General features: G+C 42.2%; 3 protein-coding genes across 3 annotated transcripts in view; 2 read left to right on the top strand and 1 right to left on the bottom strand.

Moving 5' to 3' along the window:
- The first annotated feature begins 711 nt into the window (after positions 1-711).
- ppm1na (protein phosphatase, Mg2+/Mn2+ dependent, 1Na (putative)) lies at positions 712-4,788 on the top strand. Its single transcript, XM_017424778.3, has 6 exons — positions 712-1,452; positions 2,447-3,018; positions 3,982-4,099; positions 4,193-4,307; positions 4,413-4,476; positions 4,631-4,788. Exons 1-6 carry the CDS (start codon positions 1,047-1,049, stop codon positions 4,661-4,663), a joined length of 1,308 nt encoding a protein of 435 aa, XP_017280267.1. The 5' UTR covers positions 712-1,046; the 3' UTR covers positions 4,664-4,788.
- Positions 4,789-7,467: 2,679 nt separating this feature from the next.
- Positions 7,468-12,061, top strand: LOC108240952 (4F2 cell-surface antigen heavy chain). Its single transcript, XM_025007735.2, has 8 exons — positions 7,468-7,934; positions 9,625-9,789; positions 9,874-9,974; positions 10,055-10,132; positions 10,229-10,284; positions 10,375-10,570; positions 10,744-10,851; positions 11,579-12,061. The coding sequence occupies exons 1-8, from the start codon at positions 7,565-7,567 to the stop codon at positions 11,957-11,959; spliced, it is 1,455 nt and encodes a 484-aa protein (XP_024863503.1). The 5' UTR covers positions 7,468-7,564; the 3' UTR covers positions 11,960-12,061.
- A 1,275-nt stretch (positions 12,062-13,336) lies between these two features.
- ptgir (prostaglandin I2 receptor) overlaps positions 13,337-15,446 on the bottom strand; it is a 29,154-nt gene continuing 27,044 nt past the window's right edge. The window contains exon 3 of the mRNA XM_017424702.3: positions 13,337-14,977. Within this exon, the coding sequence (XP_017280191.1) occupies positions 14,741-14,977 (237 nt within the window). The 3' untranslated portion in view covers positions 13,337-14,740. The remainder of the gene's footprint in view (positions 14,978-15,446) is intronic.

The raw sequence follows: 15,446 nt of genomic DNA, 5'->3' as shown, positions 1-15,446 counted from the left end.
AGGCCTCAGCCATTCTTGAAAATCAGGCATCTCCAACCAGGAGTCCGAAAACTTGCATTTACCCATTGTTCTTCTCACGGTCTCGCGGCAACTTACTCGAACACACAGACTCAACTTGGAGATAAAGCAGCCGCGCATGCGCACAAGATAGGCCTAGTCGTTAAGGCTGTAACCTGACACTCTAGCGAAGGCAGTTTCCGAATCCTCTGCGGTGAGGAAAACAAATATTAGTCATACATACTTTTTGCTGTCAAATTATTTAAAGCTAGAATAACAGCAAAAAATAATAATACCTCATCAAATCGCTTTCAAGACTTTTTAATACTTTTCAAGACCCTTAATTTTCCCAAAATTGATTTATCAACTTTTAATAACTTTAAAGACCCCGCGGACACCCTGTTCTATAATAAAATACTGTGTTAATCAGATATTCTTGAGTTTTGGACATGGACACAGTACTACTGTTTGTGTTTACTTTCTTAAACCAATGAAGAAGAGACAAGAGCAATACTGGCACGTTTACTGATGTACCTAAAGCAAAACAAACAAAGATAAACAACAAAAATCAGGACAAGTAAAGCTCAACCTGTTGGTTAAAAACATCCTCGCGTCAGTTTTACCATCCCAGTGCGTACATGCGAGACAGATAATGGGATTTCTTCTCATTACATAAACCCTCTTGCTGATAATCCACGTGTGGGTGCAGCGTAGGTTATTAGTGGTCAGGAGATTACACGGAGAGGAGGAATAAGTCACAAACAGATTAGCCAAGAGAAAAACAGGCGACACGCACAAAGAGGAAAGAAGAGAAGGAGGAAGATGAAGGAATTTCTATAGGTCTGGTTCGGACTGAACGTAAAGGCTTGATATTTTCTACTGCCCGGAATTTCACTTGAAGCTGTTTGTTCCTTACCTGCTCGGGCTGGCGCAGATTAACTGTTGCCCTGGACCTGCTGAGGAAAACCCACGACCGGAGGAGGCGCACCCGGGGGAGACGGGACGCCGCCCGGTCCAGCAGGAGGCTTGAGCTCAGGCTCCGCGGGGTCATGAGGACGGCGAGGCGCGCGAGTAACGTGGAGGTGCCCTCTTTCCTCCGCCAGCTGGTCAAAGAGACAGAGAAGATGGTGACGTTCTTCTTCAAAGGGGGGCCTAGGGAGAGGGGATCGGAGGAGGAGGAGAACTTCAACGGGGACGAGGCGATGCAGAGCCCCTACCTGGAGCGCCCCATCTTGGAGAAGCACGTGTCGGAGGGGGGGTCTCAGCTGGGGCTGAACTACGCTGTGGCGAGCATGCAGGGCTGGAGGGCTCAGATGGAGGACGCTCACACCTGTATGCCCCAGCTGAAAGGAGAGCTGCAGGACTGGGGGTACTTTGCAGTTTTTGATGGCCATGCGGGCACCACGGTGGCCCAGTACTGCTCCAGAAACCTGCTGGATCATATCCTGACAACAGGTATTACAATTACCACAAATAATAACAAAAAATTAAAACATTTAACATGGCTTAACATAGCAAAGAAACTACTGTTTGAAAGAAATTAATTTTATGCCCTAATATTTATCATAAAAACTTAAAATATGTTTTTTAAAATATAGTATAGATATAGTTTGGCTTGTCAAATGTTTCACAAAAATTGTCAAAATACATACAAGACATAACTGATGAAAAATTTATTCATAAAACTAAAAAAAGAAAAAGGTTTATTTCTTGGTAAATTCCCAGTTGTGCCACACTGTTCTTTTCAGATGATGGACCCTGTTCTGTCTGGTGATTTCCTTGGTCTTCATGATGCTGTTTGATCACTGATGTTCTGTAACGAACCTCTGAGGTCTTCAAAGAACAGCTGGATTTACAGTAAAATTAAATTACACAGGTGGACTCCATTTACTAAGTAGTTGACTTTTTAGGTGAATTTCAGGTCGGGGTGTCAGACTGAAAGGAGATGAATACAAATCTATGCCACACTTTTTGGATTTTTCTTTGTGAAACTTTGAAAAACACAATTTTCCTTCAACTTCACAGTTATGCTGTGCTTTGTGTTGATCTATCACACAAAATCCCAGTAAAATACCGGGAAGTTTGTGGTTGTAAAGAGACAAAATGTGGAAAAATTCAAGCAGTATCAATACTTTTTCAAGGCGCTGCATATAACTTAGCTATTTACCATTTCTATCTACAGCAGGTAAGATATTAATTGGCTCTAACCTTTCCATAAAACCCCACTTCCAAAGATCTGAGCTATCGCTTTAATGCAAGAGGCTAATCAAGCTGTGATGTTTCTTATGATGCTGCACGTACTGTTTGTACAACAATGAACAAACAAAAAAGGTGATTTCTTCTCGTTGTAAGACATGTTGCAGAAAAGCACATGATGGTCTTTAAAGTAAGTAAGTGAACTATGTAGCGTCTAAGTTCCATTTTCAAGTCAAACTCTTGTTTTGAACAGGTGGGGTCAGAGCAAACGAAGAGCCCGAGCAGGTGAAGGAGGGGATCCGAGAAGGATTCCTGGACATCGACCGACACATGCACAAAATGGCTCGCCAGGACAACTGGGACCGAAGCGGCTCCACGGCGGCGGCCGTCATGATTTCGCCGCGCTACATTTACTTCATCAACTGTGGGGACTCACGCACACTGCTCTGCCACGACAGCCAGGTGGTCTTCTACACGGAGGACCACAAGCCGTTCAACCCCAGAGAAAAGGAGAGGATCCAGAACGCCGGCGGCTCGGTGACCCTGCAGAGGATCAACGGCTCGCTGGCCGTGTCCAGAGCGCTGGGAGACTTTGACTTCAAGGAGGTGGACTGGAGGCCGCAGACGGAGCAGCTCGTGTCCCCGGAGCCGGAGGTGTACGAGCTGGAGAGGACACCTGAAGACGAGTTCCTCATCCTCGCGTGCGACGGCGTGTGGGACGCCATTGGGAACGAGGAACTGTGCGCGTTTGTGCGCAACCGGCTGCGGGTGTGCGACGACCTGAGAGATATTTGTACACAGGTCATTGACCTCTGCCTCTATAAGGTGAGAAGCCAAAACACAACCCAGGTGAATAAATAAACATGTAGATTTGGGGTTTTAAGCAATATAAAATAACAAAAAAGACCAAAATGCTGGAAAACATTGGAGAATGTAATAAAAAAATGAAGAATTAAAGCACACATATATAATATTAATTTAACCAGACTCTGTCATACATATACTCCAGAAAAATAGGACCTGAAACAAAAACAAATGTTTTACTCTATCGATCCATGAGTTTGTTTACTTTATTTGGTAGTCAGCAGAAAACAAACAGCAGCTCAGCTGAAACTTGGCAACATCAGGCAGCTTCAGATTGTTAACGACCTGAGGTGACAAAGTCTTGCGTTTGTTTTGTTATGTAACCAGATTCTACTGCCGGTCCCGTTAACGGTTTTAGTAGCTGTACATCTAAACACTAATGAGCCTTTCCCCTGACCTATAAATAGCTGTACCACAGCATCCTGGGACATGAGAGTGGTGCAGGGGAAACCTGCGCACGTCTGAGATTAACACCGAATGTGAGCGTGTTGACGAGCGCTCGAGACGTGCCTCTTCAGAGGCTTAACCATGACCGCCGTGAGCTGCTACTTATTTCACCTGAAAAGGCTTACTGTGCCTGCGGAAAGACCGCGTGTTCCAGTACACACCGACCCACAACGCAGGGACGGACATGCGCCTGATCCCAAACCTACAGGCTGCGGCAACACGTGTTTAAATTCACCAGCTTCTGTAATATTTGTAAATTATTAAATTGATGAGAACAAACTTCAGCCTAGAAGAATTCCATGAATATGATTATTGAAAAAAGGATATTTCTGAAAGAACAGAAGGTAAAATAAAAGGAAAACACGCAAGTAAAATGCTGGAATCTTGTTTTCACTTGTGTCAGGTGGAGTTATGTACGTTCCACCTCTGTTCCTGTCATTTCCAGTTGACTTGAAGGTGTCGTGTCTCCCTCTGCAGGGCAGCTTGGATAACATCAGCGTCATCATCGTGTGCTTCCCTGGCGCCCCCCAGGTGTCACAGGAGGCGCTGCAGCAGGAGGCAGAGCTGGAGCGACACATTGATATGAAAGTGGAAGGTGACTGGCTGCTTCAGCTCACCTAAACACTAAAATATAATGAAACTAATAATATCCACCCTGTCGCTTTTTTTAAACTGTCTCTCAACACAGAAATTATCCAGATGATGAGGTCCAAAGACGAAGACCCCGATCTTCTGTATGTCATTAAGTTCCTGGCGGAGGAGGAGATTCCAGGGCTTCCACCAGGGGGAGGCATCACCAGCAAGTGAGTGACTTCGTCTCACAGCGATTGATGTGCAAAGACGGTGCATTTGTGTGGGGGGAATCAAAGCGGAAACGTGTTCACTGAACCATCTGTTCATCGTTGCAGGCGGGACTGTATCATAGCTGCATATCAGAAACACATCTCGGCCCTTCGGACTCAGGAGCCCATGGTGAGACTGCATGGCAACAGATCAGGGTTTTAGTATAGAAATGACAGCTGTGTAGTTGAGACGATCTGAAGTCAGAGTTGCATTTGCTTTAAAGTTCAATAGTGAGCACAGAGAAGCTCTAATGAAACCAACTCGTTGTCTTGTGACGTTTCAGGACATTGGAGGATCAGAGGAGGACTCAAGCTGAAAATGGGACCATGGGAACAAATTCAACACCAGCTTCCTCGTCTCCATGAGGACAAAGATGCTACACTGAGAAATTTTACAATTTAGATGAGCATTAAACTCGTAAAATTAAAAAAGAAAAAGTGATTTATTCTCTCAGGCTTTTCCTTTCTGTTCAATTAAAAAAAAACTAAAACAAAAAAGTTATTACTGCATTTTCAAAAAAATCTCATTTGATATTTGTGAATGAACGACGTAGGGATCCTGATTTGTTCATTTTTCATTCAGAAACAAAGTGAAATGATGAGGACACTCCCAACAGGTGTCAACAGGCAAACACAGGTGTGTTATCAGGAAAAAGAGCGCAGAGTGTCTTAATAATTGTCAGGTTTGATGGATCAGGGTGGACTTATCATACTGCCAGGGATGGTGTGAATATGATACTGGTAAAGAAATGAAATAAAAACGTTTTGCAAGCAAATATCATACTAACAAACACTAACGGTGCAGAGGGGATGGCTTCTACAACTAACAGCTAAAGTAAAGTAAAGCTAAAGTATAGTGTTTTCTAATGAAGCGCTCAGTATTTGTTATTGACATTTATGAAAGCTTTGTAATTTAAAATCACCAAAATCCTGTGTCAAATTGGGCTTTTTTGAATTATGGTTTACTTATTAAACTCTATAAAAAAGAAGAATTTATGACATAAAATATCAAAGTATCATACAAAAAGAAAACCTGACTCATGATGTCAACCAAGCAATCATTACAACTGATTTTGAAGAAAAATACACTCATGTAAACGATTTAAATAAAAGAACCAGAGATTTACTTGAAATATCAAAGCTGTAGCAGGTGTCAAACAGCGTGATTTTTTTGTTTACATTCGAACATCGACGAGTTCACTTCCAACAGACTCGGTGGATATCGAGTCAGTAAAATAATCCCCAGATGTAAACAGAGTCAGACGGAGAACGATGGAGTCAGAGACGGCAGATGGAAAGAGAAAAGGTGAAGTTTTTCTTCTTCTAAAAAGAAACGGTGACAGAAGTGGAGTCATTCTGGGGAGGAAATGGAGCGACAGAGAAAGTTAAAGCTGAAATTGAAGCTTAGATCAGATCCAAATGAGCCGAGCTGAGATATGCTGAACTCTAACAGGAGAATTTTGGTAACTGATCGACAAATTTAGTTATAAACAAAGAGGAGGAATATTTGCTGTTTTCTAATGCGACTTTTACAAAAACCCTGATGAGTTTGAGCAACATTAACCCCCAAACAATCATTCAGTGATGCAGAAACTGTTAGAAGCATAAAAATTTGAATCAAAAGCACTGAAATATTGCGTATTTTGACAGCTATTATGACTTTAAGTTTTTACTTTTAAGTGTGATAATGTATAGAAACTTGAGAACTGAAAATCAGATGAGACAGAGAACACATCCTGGTAACAGCAGACTTTTCATATGTCACCCATAAATAAACAAAACAAAATGTACGTTGAGAGTCTTTGTGAATTTATGTTTAGCAGTCATGGGTTCTCCAGAATGTGTTGTGGTGGTGTGTGGCCAGGCTCTGCACCTCCGTATTAACTGACTGGAAACGCCCCCTCCTTCTGTCCTTCGAACATCCCGACGTGTCACATACCTGGAATAAACAGCTCCAGACAGCCACGCTCAGCTGGGAACACTTGACAACAACAAACAGAAAGACAAACGAGGCGGAAAAGAGACCTTTCGGGGGACAAGAGAACGTGAGTACTGACGAAGCTGAGAGTCAAAGCGGCCGTTCGCTGCGTCATGTCTGGACGGTCAGGTCTTTGAACTTGAACTGGCCAGATGTGCCGAGTTTGTGCTGAGATTTCTTTGCACGGTTCACACAGTTCTGAAACGACCGATTACAGAGTGACAATCAGTCCTAAATTAAACAAGGTTTGTAATGGCGAACACAAAGAGTTTAGCTTTTCTTTTGCCAGGACAGATGCAACCTACGAAGGCTTTTCTTGTTCATTTTGGGGTTAAATTAAAGTCCTGTTAGACTAAATACTTACAGCCGTTTAACACCTTTCGGTCATAAAATCCACTCAAAGAGCCTCTTAGCTCTTTTGAGTATTAAATGTTAGTTAAATATTGACTCTAATTCCCAAAGTAAAGGCTTGTGCTTTCATAAAAAGTTGGGAAAACTATATGAATTGCACAAGATAAAAACAGGGTCAGAGCTGTCGCCTAACTGTCAGAAAGTTGCAGGTTCGCCTCCCACAGACCAAAAACGTGCCCGTTAGGTTGATCGGTAACTCGAACACATCACCAGTTGGGAGTGAGAGCGTGAAACATTACCAGCCTCGGCGCCATCGGCGTAAAAACACACACGGGCGTTGTTTGTTTGGGTGACAAAACTCAACAAACTGTGTCGTGCAAAAGTGTGAAGGTTAAATATTAGCTAATGTGGTGTTCTTTCACACCGGTAATGTGGTTTTTAAGAAAGAGCTGCTTTAAAAGCCTGAAAAGTGATTTTTAAAAGAATCAGACCCATGTTTGGCTAATGGTTAGCCTAGCCTGGAGTAAGACTTTTGCCCCTTTCTTTAAACTCTGTGCTCTTTGAATAATAATTTACTGTTGTCTGGGATACACCTGTATTTATCCTGAAATTTTTAATTTTTAAAGAGTGTCTTGGTATCAAACAAAAATCCCTTTAAAGCTCCTCCAACTGAAACTGTTTGTTTTAACATGAACCTGTTGAAAATGTTTTTAATAAAGCTGTGGGAGGCGGGAAACAGGGGGCTGGTCTGTGAGTCACGTGACCAACAGCAACTGATTTAACTGATGAAAACACCTGTGGAAATCAGGCGACGGAGTGAAGAGACAGCAGCGGCTGTTGCCTCCTGTTTGCTGTGTTTTTTCCCACCTACCTGTAGCCGCCGGCCGACATGCCTCTGAACGCGGCAGACTCCAGCTACGGCCCGCTGCCGGGAGCCGCCGGGCTGTCCAGCGGCGAGGAGGCCTCGGAGACGACTCCCCTGCTGCCCTCGGAGCCCGCCTATACGTGGCGGCCCCTGAACCAGAAGGAGCTGCAGGCCGCGGCGGGCGGCCCCGGCTGGAGCAGGCTCCGCTGGTCTTTGGTGTTGCTGTTTTGGCTCGCCTGGTTGGCCACGCTCGCCGTCGCGGTCGCCATCGTCGTGGTGAGCCCGCGGCCGACTCCGACGTCCGTCGGCTGGTGGCAGAGGTGCCTGTTCTACCGTTTGCGGCCGGCGGAACTGGACACTGACGCGGGGGCCGAGAGGTCAGAGGTCATCAACGGTGAGTGGGGAAAATTTAACGTTCGTTTCAATTAAACTTTATTCATACAGCACTTTTCAGACACCAGCCAAAATCGGTGTAGGGAGAAGCAAATCAAACAAGCATTGTTGTAAGCTTTAAATCAGAAAGTTTATATATTATTGGGCTAATTTGGGAGTGTTTACAGTAATAAATGCGTAAATCTCAAATGTGTTATTTTTACCAAAACATAAAACTGTCCTGTTTTGTCTGTCTTGATGACCAGGAAGTGTTCTGAAACCTGAGTGGTGCTATTTATTTGTTGCAGTGCTAATTTGAATTATAAAATACACCTATTTTAAGTTTTATATGACAAATTCTTATATAGGACCATGGCAGCTTGGCTTAAAATGTGCAAAACTGTGTCCTATCTTGAGCAGTATCCTTTGTACAAATCAGACCAATGTGGAGATGTCTTTAAAACGATTACTTTAACTTGTTAACGAGTCACAGGACCACGATGAACTCCCCTGAATACCAATGTGTTTTCGAGTCAAAGGTGAGGCCTAAACTGGGCTGTGCAGCAGGACAACAATCTCCAAACATGGCAGTGAATTCACAACACAGTGGCTAGAAGATGGTAATCAAGATGTTTGCAAAGGCACAGTCAAAGTCCAGAGCTCAGTCCTGTTAAAATGCTGCTGTTGAATCTTAAACCCCAATGATCTGAAGCCTTCAGGGATACAAGAGACTGATAAGGCCACACAGAAGATGATTACTTCAAGATAAATGTGGAGTTTTCCACCCTTTGCTTTTGTTTTAAATAAATAGACACAACATGTGACGTGTGACGGCAAAATGAGTCACAAGCAGGAGGTATTTACCACAGTTATTTCCAAATTCTCCATCTCATGCGTAGTTTGTTAAAATTTGTCGACTTATCACCTGTCACCCAGCCTTCTGTTTGAAAAGGGGAACCCCCCCCCCCCCAAGCTACACAATGATGCCAAACATTAAACAAAGGGATTTCCAGGCAGCCAGCAGAGAAAAATAGTACGTCTCAATGGGAATTATTAAGGTTATAAGACAAGGGATTGTTTCTGAAGACACAAAAAAACCTCAATTTAAAGGTAGATTAGGAAGAGTATGTGCTACTTTAGTTATCAGGGTCACTCGGCGTGTCTTTGTGGACTCGGTTTTGGCTAAAAAAAATTCCTAACTACTTATTTTGCGCTGCAGCCTGCATTCATTTCAACTCATTTTTGCCAGCATGGGTCACACATCATGTCTTATTGTTCATACAAGATTGCATTTATTTCATTTTAGAACCTAGTTAGGTCTGTTTTTCCATGTTCTACGACACAAAACATTAGAACTGAAAAAAGCAGGTCCTTTTCCCCCCTCTCAAGCATGACTGAGTCACAGTTTAATGGCACCATAGAAAAGGTGCATTTGCATTGGTAATTTGGTATACTAAGAAAATTCAAAGTAAATTCAAAGAACCCTCTGCAAAGGGGCACAGATTAAATTATAATGCGATGTGTTAAAGAAAACCTAACAGGACTTTTTATGACTAAGCATTGGGCCACTCATTGCATTAGTTGTGGAAATGAACTGAACACTACATTAACATAGAAGTAAAAAAAAATGTTTTACAGAATAAAGACATGAACAAGCAGAGCTCAAGTGCATTCTGATTAAATGTTAGTGACCCTCTTTATTTTCTCTTAAGCGGCGTGGGAGCGCTTCCCCTACCTCAGGTCTGTGGGTATAGGAGCTGTAATCCTGGAGGGGGCATTTCATAAAAAAGCTTCTCCAGACAACTTCACGGCCTCCGATGTAAACCTGGAAGCCCTGGCTCAGATTCAGCATCTGCTCATAGAGAGTAACAAAGCAGGTGAGTAAAGATATTTTATTTATTTTTTTGTCAAATGTTCTACATCTGAACTTTTCTTGGATTAACACAAATTTGGGCTTTCAGACCTCAGGCTGGTGTTGGACTTCTGTAAAGTGAATTTGTTGGAGCTTCATGAGGAAATGGGAAACCTGGACAAGTTTTCAAAGCATCCAGCTGCAGAAAAGGTGAAACACACTTTCTTGTAAGGATGCTGTGATGCTTACACTTTGACTTATGTTGTTAATTTTTTTTTTTTTTTTTTCAGCGTGCATTAAGGTTCTGGTTGGAACAAGGCGTAGCAGGTTTTGTCATCTGTGATACAGATGCAGCATATTCAGTAGAGGTAAATATCGCTTGCATACAGAAATGTTTTATTTAGCTCCAAGTATTTCCCATTTTCTAAATTTCCCCCCTTTTTTGCTTTAAATATGAATTTCAGACTCTACTAGAGTGGAGAGGTGTCCTTGAGGAATTCAGCTCTAAGGATAATGAAAGGTGCTATTTAATTTCATATAAAAACATGCTTTTATTTTGGAATTTGCAAAAATGCTGAGAAGATATGCCTAAACGTGTCTTCTCTTTTAGGATTTTGGTGGTAAAACAGACGACGGATGTCCTGCGCCCACTAAACATCTCGACCTATGGGAACATTACACTTGTAAACGTGGTTATGAGGTCCATCTTACCGAAATCTCATCACCTGCTGTCTGCCACAGAAGTGGCTCAGGTTCTAGAGACCCGGCTGCAGCCAAAACTGGATGATGTTTGGCCAAGCTGGAACGTAAGACATGTTTTAGTAAAAGCAACTTACTGTGAGGAGAAAGGAGTTGTTAAAAATTTGTTAGTTTTTCCATTAAAAGGTGAAAATGTGTGGTTTTTTTTTATAATTAAAAAAACAAAACTGAGCTGTATCAGCTGTTTGACTGACCAGATTACTTGCGATGTTCCCGGCAGGTGGGAGGTGCAGCCTCTCCGGACCTGAAGCAGCTCCTCCTGGTCCTGATGATGACTCTTCCAGGATCACCAGCTTTCCAATATAAAGAAGAGACGAACCAAACGCAGGTAAAGCCTCACCTGGGAGGCTGCAGTTCTAAAGCTGATGCTAGGTTTTGTTCCTCAAACAACAATCATCAAACACCCAGCTGTTGCTCCAGATAATTTCAGTCCTGTTAATAATTTTAATCAAAGCAGTAGCTCGGATTTGTTTGTGTGATTGCTGACTCGGCATTCATTCTGTTTTTCCTGTTTGGTTTGTTTCGTGCATCTCTTTGGAATCAAACTACTTCCACACACTTGCTTTATTTTATTTTTTTAAAACCAGTCATATTTCAAAACTTTGTTTGGTCAGAAATGGTGTGCCATGTTGTTTTGGTTTTTGTAACTGTTATACTTTTCAAAATATTTCACTTTGTTTAAAAAGGAAAGTCCTCATGGAAATGCATTAAAAGCTCTTTTCTTTCATCAACATTCATTTAGAAATCTGATTCAGTATGCTTGCTCTATTTTTGTCGTCTTATGCTACTTTTTAGCTTTCAGCTATGGTTTTAGTAATTGTCGTGCTTTTTTAGTTACCGTTTGGCAAATTTTTAGCTAGTTTTGGTCATTTTTAGCGACACCTTTTAGCTACAACTTTACCTTTTCTGCATGTTTGAACCTTGACAATTCATTTTTAGATTTTTCATCCAGTTTCAGCAAAGTCCTTCATCGTCCACACTGCATTTTGGCAGAAAATGCACGTTTTTCTACTTCTGTTTAACATTCTCGTGTTTCTGTCTTCTCCCGGCATCAGGACGAGGAGACAAAACGTCCAGCTGTCGCTCTCTTCACCACCCTCAGTCGCTCCAAAGCCAGAGAAGAAGCTCTCCTGTACGGCAGCTTCACCTTCCTCCCCTTCAACACCACCTCCTACGTTTCTCCCAACTCCTCTTCCTCCTCTGCTCCACCCCCTCCCATCCTGGCCTTCCTGCGCTCCTGGGGCTGCGTTCATTTCCTGGTTCTGCTAAACTTCGGCGCCGAGCCTCTTTCTCTGGACCCCGCGTGGGCCCCGGGTCTGCCTGAAAAGGGAGTGTTCGTTGCCAGCACGGGGATGAACCACCTGGGCGTGACGTCTCTGTACTCGATCACGCTGCAGCCCCACGAAGCCATCGTCATCAAACTGTTTAAGGCATGAAGCTCCTCGTAGAGCCGCCGACTAACCAGACGTCTTCTCCGAGACGAACGGAAATGCGAACAATTTTTAAAGTGCTGAAAATAAAATGATTCTGACACATCATTTCCTGTCTGGTAGTTAACCCTTTCAAGCTGAACTTTAGCTTAAAATCAGTGTATTTATAGAATAAATGTAAATCAAACAATTTATTATTTATATTTCTTGTTTCTACTGCATGTAGAGACAGACAAAATCATTTTACACTGTTGAACTTTGACTCCCAGAATCTGATGTAAATTTAGAAAAAGCGTAGAAAACATTTGGTAAATATATTGAAAAGTGTTTCACTTAATGTCATTTTTTGTTTTTGTATTCTGACTGTTTTAGTCTTGAGTCTGGACAGTCTGGAATTTGCTAAAATAAAAAGGAATTCAATGATGAAAATATTAAATGGTTAATTGTTGTTGGTAATTCTGAGCGTTTCCTGTTTTATAAAGACCTCGTGACTCTTCCTGCTGGTAGTAATGTTGCCTTAAGACATTAATAAAACATTGTCACACATTCTCATTACTCTTGTCTAAATTATTGCATCAAACACTTTGTGAAGATGAAGTAATTAAGTTTGATTTGTATCTGTGTTTTAGGCATGTTTTCATTCTCTGAAGCCAACTTCTGACCTGCTCATTTATTTAGGATGTAGTCACATTCTTTACCCACACGGTGGCGCTGCAGCACCAGTCACATCTCTAACATTTATAAGATGGAAATTAAAACACTCATACATAAACACAAGCTGCTGACCTTTTACCTTGAATACTGTATTGTTATGCTGCTCCCCCCTTAAAAACCATGTATGTAAATATATTTACTGATTGATGCTATGAAAGGTGGGCGATCATGTAATTGTTAGCAGTCTGTGTCGTGAGCCACTGGGTGTATTCCTAATGAAAGTCTGAAAGTAATCACTGGATAAGATCAGGTCTTTGACAGAAGCCAGATCTGTCTTGGAGGCATAATGAACACTTTCCTCAGAGAACGACTGAAATCCTCCATCAGGAACACTCTGCCCCCGATGGAGCACAATCTGATTCAAGAAGTCCTTTATGTCATCTGCTGTTAGCCTTTTAAACGCTTTTGTGTAAATGGGTTTTGTACGGGTGTTTATGTTCTATGTCCTGCCGTGAACCTAATAGTCCCTCTGAGATGAGCTTGTGTTTGGATGCAGGCCTACAGCTGAGTACAGAGTGACACAAGTTTTGTTCCTGGCAAGCTAGTGTCATTTCCCAACTCCTTTTATTGCAAAACAAATGAAAATGCCCATCATCCCTTTTAAACTTTGCTTTTGTGGCTTCCAGGATGAAATAAAAATATTTATCATCTTTTTACCATTTTATTATCTTTTTTGTATTGTTTAAACTTATTTGCCATGTCTTTAAGACTACAACTTTGGTAAAGTTCCTTAATTTACTTGAAAGTCAATAGTGATAATCTGGTATACATACAGAAAAAAGAAGGACTTTAATGTTCTGGCTGTGTTAGATTTTCTAGAAACCGATTATATACAATATAACAGAGTGTTCTTGCAGGTCTTTAATATGTTTAAACTCATAAAAAGACGTAGCTGCTCATCACGTAGCAGATCATATAATCTGCATAATCTGGATGTTGCAGATTACACAGATTTCATTTGTGAGGTTTTCTTTTAGTTTTTATTTCACATTGACAAAAGTATGTACCACAGATAGCAACACTTTATATTTTTTTCCCCATAAAACGGTTCTCGCTTCAGTTCTTTTCACAGATTCACGAACGATTACAATATATACACCGTCAGAGAAGAAATGTGCAGGTGGGAACCTTTGACTGGGTCGTGCACGACTGAACCAAAGGTAAAAAGATCCTGTGATCAACGACCTTAATCACAACAAGGAACAGTAAAAAAAATAAAAATAAAAATAAAAATTATAAATAGAAAAGTTAGAGTCACATCAGAATCCAGAACAATCTTACAGTGCATGCTGCAGCAGCAAATGTTTATCACCCACTGCCAGGGTGATCATGTAAATGTGTGTGTGTGTGTGTTTGTTGGCAAAATATTTCATGAACTACTGGACGGTTTTTAATAAAACTCTCAAAGTAATCACTGAACGCACATCTACAGCTGATTAACTTTCAGAATCAGCTCAAAGATGGCCGCCTTAGTTGATCCACCTTAGCCAGAACAAAAAAGACTAAAATTCAGTGTGGCGGTGGCTGAGAGTCATCTCCAACACGTCCTCCGAGCGCAAAAAGGTCGCATGGCGTCTTTGTGTAAAAAACGGTTTGGATTCCTCCAAGGAACGAGTCGACGCTGCGAGGGCAGGCGTCAACACTGACCTCGAGGCACCTCTTGAGGTAAACTAAAATGAACACGCACGCGTGGGTGCAGAATCTGGAGACCATCTTGGATTACAGACTTCACTTTTTACGCTGAATCTGCTCTGTAGCTGACATTATGGACGTCGCAGATGTGGAGAATACTTTGCTAATGCTGCTGTGTGTTCAGGAAAACAGCGATTGAGGAAAAAAAAACACATTCATGCAGTGGTAAATATCCACGTAGCTTCATCCAAGCGCACATAAAACCTGATATGATTCGATCCGCTCCTTGTTTGCTCAGTCACAATGCTCTATTTGACCATGGAGTGTCAGCATTTTTGTTCCTGATTTGCACTCCTTCATCAGCTCCATTCTGAAATGTCACCTGGGAGCTACTCCAGTGAGTCCTTTGTTCCTTTGTCGGGTCTGTGAGTTCGCCACAGTTTAGGGGTTGCATGGTTTGGCGCTGTCAAGGGGTAAAGACAGAGCGCAGTGCGCCGTCGTCTTCACAGCCTTTTTGCCGAAGTGGCAGTTCAGCAGTGAGCACAGGTGATGAATCACGAACTTGCGGCAGATGATGAAGATCCAGGGATCCAATATGGGGTTGGAAGCGAAAAAGCGGAACGCTGTCAAGTTCTCGTCTCCAACGTAGGGATTAATGGCGTTGATGAAAGCTGCGACCTGAAGAAAAAGAGAGATGGCGTATGGGTGAATGCAGTCTTTGCTGTTTATTGTTCAAAACACATCAAACCTAGGAGGCATAAGGTGAGATCATTAACAGGAAATAAAGCAAAACCCCCCCCGAGATGAGGAGGTTCTGCAGTTCTAAACATTACCCGGAGATCAAATTTTAGTTTTGGAAGCTCTCAGGTTGGGTAATTGCAACAGGTTCAGTGTCAGAACGGGGCGATAATGGGACACAGACAGGAACTCGGCTCATGCTGAAGCTGAAGGAATTCCGTTCAGTTTATATATAATAATCGAGACAGTTCAGAGCACAAGTCATCTCAAAAAGCAACACGCCCAGATCATATCCAATTACAGGCAGTCCTGACAATAGACCTGTTTGTTTCTAAACCAATGATGAACTGCTCCCATGGCTACAAACTGTGCCACCTCCATCTGGACCTGATTCTCCTGACAATTTCCT

The sequence above is a fragment of the Kryptolebias marmoratus genome, linkage group LG2 (assembly GCF_001649575.2).
Source record: "Kryptolebias marmoratus isolate JLee-2015 linkage group LG2, ASM164957v2, whole genome shotgun sequence".
In the NCBI taxonomy this organism is placed as follows: Eukaryota; Metazoa; Chordata; class Actinopteri; order Cyprinodontiformes; family Rivulidae; genus Kryptolebias; species Kryptolebias marmoratus.
The sequence above is the reverse complement of the archived record's forward strand: the minus strand, read 5'-3'. Positions and strand labels throughout refer to the sequence as shown.

Excerpts from the sequence above, each read along its gene's own strand:
- ppm1na (XM_017424778.3), top strand. The coding sequence starts at position 1,047 with ATGAGGACGGCGAGGCGCGCGAGTAACGTGGAGGTGCCCTCTTTCCTC. Across the intron at positions 3,019-3,981 it reads TTGACCTCTGCCTCTATAAG|GGCAGCTTGGATAACATCAG; the intron begins GTGAGAAGCCAA and ends CTCCCTCTGCAG. Across the intron at positions 4,308-4,412 it reads GGGGGAGGCATCACCAGCAA|GCGGGACTGTATCATAGCTG; the intron begins GTGAGTGACTTC and ends TCATCGTTGCAG.
- LOC108240952 (XM_025007735.2), top strand. The coding sequence starts at position 7,565 with ATGCCTCTGAACGCGGCAGACTCCAGCTACGGCCCGCTGCCGGGAGCC. Across the intron at positions 7,935-9,624 it reads GAGGTCAGAGGTCATCAACG|CGGCGTGGGAGCGCTTCCCC; the intron begins GTGAGTGGGGAA and ends TTTTCTCTTAAG. Across the intron at positions 10,285-10,374 it reads AGCTCTAAGGATAATGAAAG|GATTTTGGTGGTAAAACAGA; the intron begins GTGCTATTTAAT and ends CTTCTCTTTTAG.